Source organism: Alexandromys fortis, unplaced genomic scaffold (genome assembly GCF_014885135.2).
Source record: "Alexandromys fortis isolate MF-2015 unplaced genomic scaffold, M_Fortis_MF-2015_v1.1 scaffold_13, whole genome shotgun sequence".
Taxonomy (NCBI): Eukaryota; Metazoa; Chordata; class Mammalia; order Rodentia; family Cricetidae; genus Alexandromys; species Alexandromys fortis.
The window spans coordinates 6,673,424-6,683,526 of record NW_026067908.1 but is presented as its reverse complement, the minus strand read 5'-3'; the positions used below and the strand labels follow the sequence as shown (position 1 = coordinate 6,683,526).

General features: G+C 45.7%; 1 protein-coding gene across 1 annotated transcript; it reads right to left on the bottom strand.

Moving 5' to 3' along the window:
* Positions 1-7,805: 7,805 nt before the first annotated feature.
* On the bottom strand, positions 7,806-9,003 carry LOC126498026 (glyceraldehyde-3-phosphate dehydrogenase-like). The gene has a single exon (XM_050136351.1). It carries the CDS (start codon positions 8,964-8,966, stop codon positions 7,965-7,967), a length of 1,002 nt encoding a protein of 333 aa, XP_049992308.1. The 5' UTR covers positions 8,967-9,003; the 3' UTR covers positions 7,806-7,964.
* Positions 9,004-10,103: the final 1,100 nt, after the last annotated feature.

Genomic DNA, 10,103 nt, shown 5'->3' with positions numbered 1-10,103 from the left:
ATCAGGTCAAAGATAAGTATCTAGCAAAGAAGTTTCTAGAAGGGCAACTAGAAAGATAACAAGAGAACCAAGTGAATGGGACAGTTGAGATGATAGTAACCCAAGACAGAAGACTGGACCCAATAGATGAGTTCTACCACTAAGTCCTGTACAACGAGAATCCAAAGATATTTAGTGGGTTTAGCACCATGCATGCATCTAGTAGACTATAATACGAGTTACTTTGGTGGAACTGTAAGGTTGATCAGGTGGCAGTGTGCTGGAAGGGGTGGAAAAGAGAAATAGAAAAGAGCATAGACCATGATTTCAAAACCAGTCTAACAGCTAAGGTAAGGGAAGAAAAATATCAATACAGGGAGAAGAATGTGAGCCGCAGAGTTCTTTATGAATTAGGAGACAGAGAGGCAGGTTTGGTTGTTAATAAAATACTCCAATCAGCAGGGAGAAGTGGAAAACACAGGAGAACAAGAGGCATTGTCAAAAGAGTCAAGGAGCCTAAGAGCATGGCCCTCAAAGCGCAGACCAGAGTCACGGCTGTCCCACGGAGGCTCTCAGAGGCAAAAGTCACACCTCTACGGAGCATCTTCAAAGCTAAGTAGTGTTAATCCAGGCAGGAAGAGCAGATGCCAGATGCAAAAAGATAGGCTGTCCCTCCCCGGCCAGGGCTCTCTTCGGTTTCCACTCTATGGTTTCTCAGATTTGCCTAACTTCGAGTGGAAGAAAGATCTCTAAAGAAAGGACTCTGGGTTCCCTGCCCTGTGGGAAGTCCAAGGACCACCCACCTCCATCCAGGTCTAGTAAGGTGAGCATCCAAACTGCCTAGGCTCCCACAAAACCAATAGGTGCAGTAGGATCAAAAACCCATTGCCATTGTTCTTGGGGTCTCAGTAGTCCTCATTGTCTGCTATGTTCAGCGAGAAAGAGACAGAAATCTTTAATTAATTAATAAAGAAATAAATAAATTAAAAAAAGAAAGGACTCTGAGGCTACATTTTTTTAGGTTCGTTTTTAAATAAAACGTGGATTTGCATACACAATACTCGTCTTGTTTGTCTCCACCCAAGGTTTATTTGTCATTTGAGTTATTTCCTTCAGAAAATGTGTAACCAATGATATTAAGTCGGAATCTGAGTGCCCACAATTATTAATGCAACGGGATGGTGAGGGGTTGCCTTGTGCCTAGCCGCATTCCTCCGCATTTCTTAAGCGAATAATTTCCCTACAATCATGTTGCTGTCTAATTAGAACCTGTCCATCTCAGCCAAAAAGGGAGAACTTGGCTGTTCGGGTGGTTATTTATGAACTCATTTGATGAGAGACATGTATTTCAGTGGTGAGAGACTGAGGGCTGAGTCCAGATGGGAAGGAAGTTCTAGATGCGTGCCGACCGTTCAGCTCTGTCCTCAAGCAAAAAGCGGAAGCTGTTAAAGGTAAAGATGATTTGTGCTGTTCAAAGATAATTGTTGCACATGAAGTAAAACCAAATACGCACAGAAATTCAATTCACAAATGAGTCCCAGGCATAAGACTCAAGCCTTTTAGTAATTTAAGAAATCTCTGCTGGATTGAAATAAAGTCGGCCAGCACTCAATTTTTGCAAATATTTTCTTTTAAAACACTAGTAGCTAAAGCTAGTGAATCTATGTTTAAGTCAATACCTGCAATTATTTTGGGTATCAAGGTAAATTAAAGCAATTCCTTTGGAAAATGGTCTAAAACTATGAAACAAGAGATGTAAAAATCATTTCTATAACTTAACCCAGTAAGCCCTCATAAAGAAATCAATTTATACTTATCTGTGGGCTGGAGCGATTCCTCGGTGGCGAAGAGCACTGACTGTTCTTCCATAGGATCTGGATTCCATTTCCAGCACCCACATGGTGGTTCACAACCACCTGTAACTCCAGTTCCAGAAGTTGTAATGCCCTCGACAAGTCCGCAAGCACTGGGCACACAAGTGGTGTGCACACATATGGCAAAACGCCCATACACATAAAATAAAAATAAAATAATAACCTATAATACAAAGCACGTGTATGTGTACACATATACATATATGTCTCGTGATCAATCAAATAATCTATCAAGAAACTCTTGAGCAAATACAAAGTAGAAAGAACAACAACAACAACAACAACAAAAAGAATTATATGTGTAGCAGATCAAAAGTTTAGTTTCCACCTTCAGAGTAAAAGACCCATCCTAATCCTGTAATTCAACTCAATATTGGCTCTGAAACCCGTATCTTCTACGGTTCTGAAAATTTTAATCTCAGCCACTAAGGTTTCCTGAATATAGAGTTGTAACAGTCCTGGTATTATGTGCTATGCTGAAGCTTCATGGGACTGGGTGGGGTTGGTGTTTAGTTATTCCAGACACCCCTTTAATAACAGTGCCTTGGGGCTCATCCTCTTTCCATTGTTTCTATCATGTATAAGGCAGAGGGGGCCATAATAGGGCTAGGAACCTTTGCCATGGGACCTCACACCATGCAGAGTCTCTATCAGGAGGACACTGTCACCTTCACGGTTGTCCTGAAAAGAGAAAGAACTTAGGTTCCCTCTTCCTTTGCTGATCTTGATTTTCTCCCTCCTCACCTCCTTCTGAACCCAGGGTGGTTGAGAAAACATGAATAAATAAGAAAAAAAAAGAGAACCATGTTGCAACCCCTGATTTTCCAAGACTATGTATCTCTCCAGACCCCTGTTACTGCCTTTGCCTTTAGACCATCTCCACCCACATTCCCACCTCTGCCTGTTGCAAACGAAATCAGAGGAGGAAAACTAAACAGTGAGGGTGGAGACACAGTATAAACCTTGTCTAAGCAAATCCACATTTTATTTATAAATGACTTCTTAGCTTTAGTCATTGTAGAAGCCTGTGTTTTTAGCTGAGCCCTGAGCCATCTCCAAGTGGGAAAAGGGCCCCACCTCTCTGTATTTGGATAGCAAGTCAGAAATATGAAAAATTAGTATCTCAAAATATCTTTCTAGCTTTAGGCATGAAGATTGTCATGAAGAAAAAGGGCAAAGGAATTAGAAACCACAGAACTATCCAAGAGCAAAAACATGATTATGCATAATTTTTTCAAACATTGCCATACTTTAATCTTCATAATAATATTTGATTTAGTATTATATAATCAAAAATATTTGAAGACAAAGCCTCAACCCATATGTATCGCAAAGTCTCAGAGTCATCAGAAAAAAATGAAAATATCTGATATGTTTGGGTGGAGAGATTTAGTGTGAGTTATTTTTATAATAAAGATTGGATAACAACATTGAAAATAAATTGGCATAAGAGGAGAAAATACTTCTCAAATTTGGAATGAGAAATGAAGAAATCCTTATGGACTTTACCTCAAAGGGCAGTGTCAAGATTCAGGCCAGGAGTTCAAACTTACCCCAACTGCTGCCATTGTTGAGTGGACCCTGCTTGCTGAGGGCTTTCCTTCCCTCCGTTTCATCTTCCCTAAGACATCTGAGCTTCTACCTGTTGCTCCAGTTTCCATACACAGTTCACATGCTAGAGAACAACTTGGTCGAAGGAGGCTTCTAAGAGGGAAGCAGTGGCTGTATTCTGTTATCTAACTAAGGGGAAACCCACTTGCTGAACGCTGCAGACGTTGAGGTCAACCTCCCTCGTCAACACAGCTGTTCCTTTCTACTAATACAAAATCTGCAACTCCAGTGCCGTTTGGCGACAGGATCAGAATACAAGCTCAGGTTTTACAGAACACGGAGTCTGAGGTATTTTTCATGGGATTGTATTATCTGTTCTAGAAATAGCCGGCAAGTCCATTCAGTCACCCCGAGATAACAATTTTAAAGACAGAAAATATTCCACGATTGTCACAAATTGGTGACAACAGTAAACAGTCCACTATCCCTATTGAAAAGCAATGACACTGTTAACTAGCTTGTCCCAACCTCAGGCCATGCTCGCACATGCTCATTGGTGGGCACGCTCCACAGCAAAGGGCACGGGAATATGCTACACCCCAAAAGTTCCCTTTTGGAGATCCATAGTTTACTCCAGGACCCTAATTTTTTTTTTTTTGAGACAGGGTTTCTCTGTGGTTTTGGACCTGTCCTGGAACTAGCTCTTGTAGACCAGGCTGGTCTCGAACTCACAGAGATCCGCCTACCTCTGCCTCCCGAGTGCTGGGATTAAAGGCGTGCGCCACCACCACCCGGCAGGACCCTAGATTCTGAAGGAAAAGAAACTGAAAAGAGATCCCTACCCTTTTTAATTTAGTGTCCCCAGGACATAGCTGGTCATAGAAGCCATTTAATCTCGGCACTGCCCCAGCTCTTGATTCCTTTGCTCAAATTATGTCTGAGGTCAAGGGAAGGGGTTCAAAGGAAATGCTAAAGGGAAACCATTTTATCGTCCTGAATGGTTTTCTGTGAGACAAGAGGCACAGCTGTGCCCAGTGACAGTGATTGGGCAGTTCTCTCCAGCGAACCAGAGTGGCTTCATTGTGATCAAGGCTCCAGGATCCACTTTGGTACCTCAAGCACCTGCAGGGTGGGAGATATCAGGAGAATGGTGGCAATGCGGCGTGAAGTAAGACTATCAAACAGAACCTGGAAGGAATGAGAAGTCATCCTCCGGTTTTGAAGTAAAACTCAGTAAGGGTAGCTAGAATCTTAAGGAGCAGATGTGGCCAGCACTGTAGAGGTGGCAGGGAGCAAAGGTGGCTTGAATTCTTTCCAGCTTCCCCCAGGGCTCCAAGGAGTATCTGGGTCTGTGATCATGGGGACTCCAGGGAGTATCTGGGTCTGTCGTCTTGGGGACGTCAAGGAGTATCTGGGTTTGTCATCTTAGGGACTCTAAAGAGTATCTGGGTTTGTCATCCTGGGGACTCCAAGGAGTATCTGGGTCTGTAATATTGGGCATGGTGGGAAAGAAACAACAGGGTTCAGTGAATAAGGATCAGATAAAGGGACTTTGTACAGAGGCACGCAGATGAAGAAGGTGGCCAGTCAAGGGTGATAAAGTTCCTGAGACAAGGAAGTGGGAGACAGAAATGGGGGTGGTATCCAAGCTTGGTGAGAACGTCCACCTTTAAAGAGGCACCAGGTGACTGCCAGCAGGGAGAGAGGACAGCAGCCCAGTGTCTGGAACCTAGGATGGGCTAAGGAGCCAAAAGAAATAGACAAGGAAAACAAGCAGCAAACTGAGGCCCGTTATTGCTCTCCAGGTAATGTCTACAGACTGGTGGAAACACAAGAAACTCAACAGCTAGGAAACTCAGAGTCTTGAAATTTTAGTATATCAGAAACTCATGATTAATCCAAGAAAAATGCAATTTGATGAAATGTATTTCCATTTCTACAGCCCAAAGAATTTGCCCCCACTCACACAAAGCACGCTGAGTTAATTTATATGTGTGTTGCCTTTTCATTTCTTCAGATGGGACACGTGGAAACTGTGGTAGCAGGTTTGTTTGCTTAGGCCTTTTCTATGCATGGGCCCACCCACCACATCTGGGGAAGGCGTTATGCCCTAGGAGCAGCGTCTCCACGTAGCTACACAGAGAGGCTATCAGCTACCTCCACAGGCCATTCCCTAGAACACACGGGGGTTCTGTTGTTCTTGGGGCCCAGGCTCCCCATGTCCTTCTGAAAAGCATGCTTGGAAACCACAGGGATGCCTGAATAATGGCCCAGAATGTGTGGAACGTGAGCCCCAGGATGCTGATGATGATCCCAGAGAGATGAGTACAGTCAGATGTTTCTGGGAGGGGGGCTTTCCTGGGGAAAGAGATGAAAGAGTGGCCAGAGGGTGAGGCAGCTCTAGTGCTAACTACAGCAGAGAACAGCCCCCTCCCAGAGAACTAGAGAGACCGAGGAAGGAGATAACGGTTTCCATGGTTCTAGGAGGCCGGAAGCCCAGCAGACCCGCCCATGATGAGCTTGGACCACAGAGAATGGTAGCCAGAACTATAGAAGATAAACAAGCCCGGCTGGGGATGCTATGATTATCTTTTCCTTTTCTTCTTCAACTGCCAGGGTCTCCCATTGAGTCCACCTGGTGTGAAGCCAGTTGGCAAGGGATGTTAGAAGCCATGTCTTTGCAGGGTAGATAAGAGTGAGAAGACAGGACAGGATGGGTGTAAGATCAAACAGTCAGGCCCTGCGCATTGTTTTGTGCAAACTTCACCCACAGCACATCCAAGCAGCCCTCGTGAGTAACATCAGTGACCTTCTAGCATCCGACACCATGGCCAGTCTTGCCTTACACTCTGCAGCTCTCGATGGGCCGCTTTTTCCTAGTTAAGTGTGTTATTCATTTGGTTTCTGGGATACTTAACCTAAACATTTATTATTTCGATAGTTCTCTTCATAGGTTCCTCCCGTCTCCTCATGTTCTAATTGGAGAGGTTCTAATAGGCGTTTTATCCCATTGCTTCCCATTTTTATCCACGTTTGGTTCTTAGAAAATCTCACCTTCAGTGAACTTCGGTGCCCCCATGTGTGGATGTCATCACTTGGGTATGTTCCCACGCTTGTGCCCAGTTGCCCATTGAGAACTCCTGTAGGAGGCTTGAGCATCTCGAATAAAACGTGCTCTAGCTAATTCTTTTTCCATGGTAGGCTTCCCTCTTCTGATTTTTCTGAACTCAGGTCTCTGCTAAGGGAAGATGTATAATTGTAGACATATTCTAGTCAGCATCAAGAACAGAATTCCTGCAGTCGTCACGCGGTAACTTCATACTCACTGCATCCAGCAAACCCTGGCAGGAGTAGCAAGGGTCAGGCTTGCCTTAGTCACTGAGTAAGTGGAAGCAAACCACACCTGGTACCTCACCTCAAGGGAAGAAAAAGTGGGGAGCATGATCATTTGTGCCTACTTTTGTTTAAAATCGTACCGTTCACCAAGCTTAAATGGTCTGAAGAATTAGCATGCTGTTACAGTTTTTATTTAGTTCAAGTGCTGGCTAGTCTGAGGAAGAACTGGGATCTTGGGGTCTTTTTCAGAAGCCAGGTGTCTTAGTTGGGCTTCCTATGGCCATGGCAACTCTTACAAAGGAAAATGTCCCGTTGGGGCAGCTTGCAGTTTCAGAGGTTTAGGTCACTATCATTGCTGGGAAGCACGGCTGCATGCAGGCAGCCATGATGCTGGAGAAGCAACTGAGAGTTCTACATTCAGATGGCAGGTAACAGGAAGAGATACTGAGATACACTGGCCAGGCTTGAGTGCCCAAGTCCTCAAAGGCCGCCCCAGTGACACACTTCCTCCAACACCACCACATCTACTAGAAATAGGCCATGCCTCCTAATAGTGCCACTCCCTTTGAGCCTATTGGGGGCCATTTTTATTCAAACCACCACACCAGGGAGGATAAACTAGTCAAACCACAGAACAGGCACAGACCTCATCAGCAGTGTGTGGACCCTTTCTCTAGAAAGCCCTAATAACAAGATCAGCTCCAGGACAGCCAAAGGGGTCACCTCACATATGGAGTGGGCAGATGAAGACTTATAGTGCAGTAGTAAAGATTAAATGACATGATACACAGGAATCACGGGGCACAGTGCTTGGCCCCATTAGAGGTTCCCATGCATTGTGTGCTTACTGCTTTTGATTTTCTTACCTCAGTATTCACTCCCATTCCTCACCACCTGTGCTAATGGAATTTAGACTCTGTGTAAGGGAAACAACTTGCTTAACGTCACCTTGGAAAATGAGCAGGCCCAGAGCTGAGGCGCAAACACTGGCCGCCCAGTTGCCTGCCCAGTACTATTTTTTTAAGAGGGGTGCAATGAACTTTATTGATGGTATTCAAGAGAGTAGGGCTCCCTAAGCCCCCTCTTGCTATTCTGGGGGTCTGGGATGGAAACTGTGAGGGAGATGCTCAGTGTCAAGGGTTAGTTAGGACAGGGACTGCTCAGCAGCCGAGGACCTCTCTCTTGCTGTGTCCTTGCTGGGATGGGTGGTCCAGGGCGGGCTTCTTACTCCTTGGAGGCCATGTAGGCCATGAGGTCCACCACTCTGTTGCTGTAGCCGAATTCATTGTCGTACCAGGAAATGAGCTTTACAAAGTTGTCATTGAGAGCAATGCCAGCCCCAGCATCGAAGGTGGAAGAGTGGGAGTCACTGTTAAAGTCACAGGAGACGACCTGGTCCTCAGTGTAGCCCAGGATGCCCTTTAGTGGGCCCTCGGATGCCTGCTTCACCACCTTCTTGATGTCGTCATACTTGGCAGCTTTCTCCAGGCGGCAAGTCAGATCGACGACGGACACATTGGAGGTAGGAACGCGGAAGGCCATGCCCGTGAGCTTCCCATTCAGCTCTGGGATGACTTTGCCCACAGCCTTGGCAGCGCCAGTGGACGCAGGGATGATGTTCTGGGCAGCGCCACGGCCGTCTCGCCACAGCTTCCCAGAGGGGCCATCCACAGTCTTCTGGGTGGCCGTGATGGCATGGACTGTGGTCATGAGTCCTTCCACGATGCCAAAGTTGTCATGGATGACCTTGGCCAAGGGGGCTAAGCAGTTGGTGGTGCAGGAAGCGTTGCTGACAATCTTGAGGGAATTGTCATATTTGTCATGGTTCACACCCATCACAAACATGGGGGCATCGGCAGAAGGGGCAGAGATGATGACCCTCTTGGCCCCACCCTTCAAGTGGGCCCCAGCCTTCTCCATGGTGGTGAAGACACCAGTAGACTCCACAACATACTCGGCGCCGGCATCCCCCCATTTGATGTTGGCGGGATCTCGCTCCTGGAAGATGGTGATGGCCTTCCCGTTGATGACAAGCTTCCCATTCTCAGCCATAACTGTGCCTTTGAACTTGCCATGGGTGGAGTCATACTGGAACATGTAGACCATGTAGTTGAGGTCAATGAAAGGGTCATTGATGGCAACAACATCCACTTTGCCAGAAGTGAAGGCAGCCCTGGTAACCAGGCGTCCAATACGGCCAAATCCGTTCACTCCGACCTTCACCATCGTGTCTTTGGAAAGAGGCTGGCACTGCACGAAAAGAAGCGGCCGTCTCTAGAACAGGGAGGAGCAGAGAGCCTGCCCAGTACTATTTTGATGCCATCAATGTGCCTATTCTTACTTGTAGTCTCTGGTTTTCAGAAAATTCCAGAATTATTACACTTCAAGAAGTCTTTGTGCCCATCAGTGATTACCTCATATTATATAACTAGAGAATAGAACTATGTATGAACTAAGGAATTTTCTACCAGACTGTACTGGGGGGGACAACCTTTTATAGGGGCTTTCTAGAGGCTGTCTCTGTTTATACCAAACTCAAACCCCCCTCTCCCAACCTCAGCCTTCTTTATTATACATTCAGCAGACATTTAGAACTCAGTTCAGTTGGTGTATTTCTCCTCCAAGATGCGTTAGGTGTTTGAAAAAAGAGTTCATCTCATTTAGTTTTTCCTTTTCCATTATTTCTATCTATTTCAAAACAGGGTACTTGCCATTACCCTAGATTCTATTGTTATATACACATCCACTGTCCCCTAACAAGTTTTACTTCTTGCAGTTCCACCACACCTCAAACCAGTTGCTTTATAAGGCCACCTCTTAGCAAAACCTTGGCAATACCTCTTAGCCTGATTCTCTCCTCTGCTCACGTTCAAGTCATCAAATCTTCTAATCTACCTCCCTAGAAGCTATTTACAAGTGGTTATCAGCTGGAGCTTCTGGGTTAGGGATGGGCATGTGTCTAATTTTCTCAGCTCTAGGGCTCCCTCTGATGCGGGCCCCGAGCATGCTCTCTTTGAGTTCCTATGTGCTGCGGTTGTGCTATGTTTAAAGTCCTTGTTTCCTTGGTGTCCTCCATCCCCTCCGGCTCTTACACTCTCTCTGCCTCCTCTTCTTCAGGGATTTGCTGGAGACATCCCCTTCAGAGATGAGTGCTCCAAGATCTGTCCCTCTCTGCACATTGTCTGAATATGTTTCTCCATATTTGTTCCCATCTGTTGCGGCTTCTCTGATGGTGGTGGAGCAAGGCACTGATCTATGAATACAGCAGAATGTGGTTAGGGTCATTCTGTTGCTACGTTCCTTCTCTCCAAAGGAGTCTCACTGAGAAAAGCAGCCACTCTTAAGGGTAGGCCCCATGTTCAG

What these genes read in the sequence shown, in the direction of transcription:
- LOC126498026 (XM_050136351.1), bottom strand. Translation starts at nt 8,966, where the DNA reads ATGGTGAAGGTCGGAGTGAACGGATTTGGCCGTATTGGACGCCTGGTT.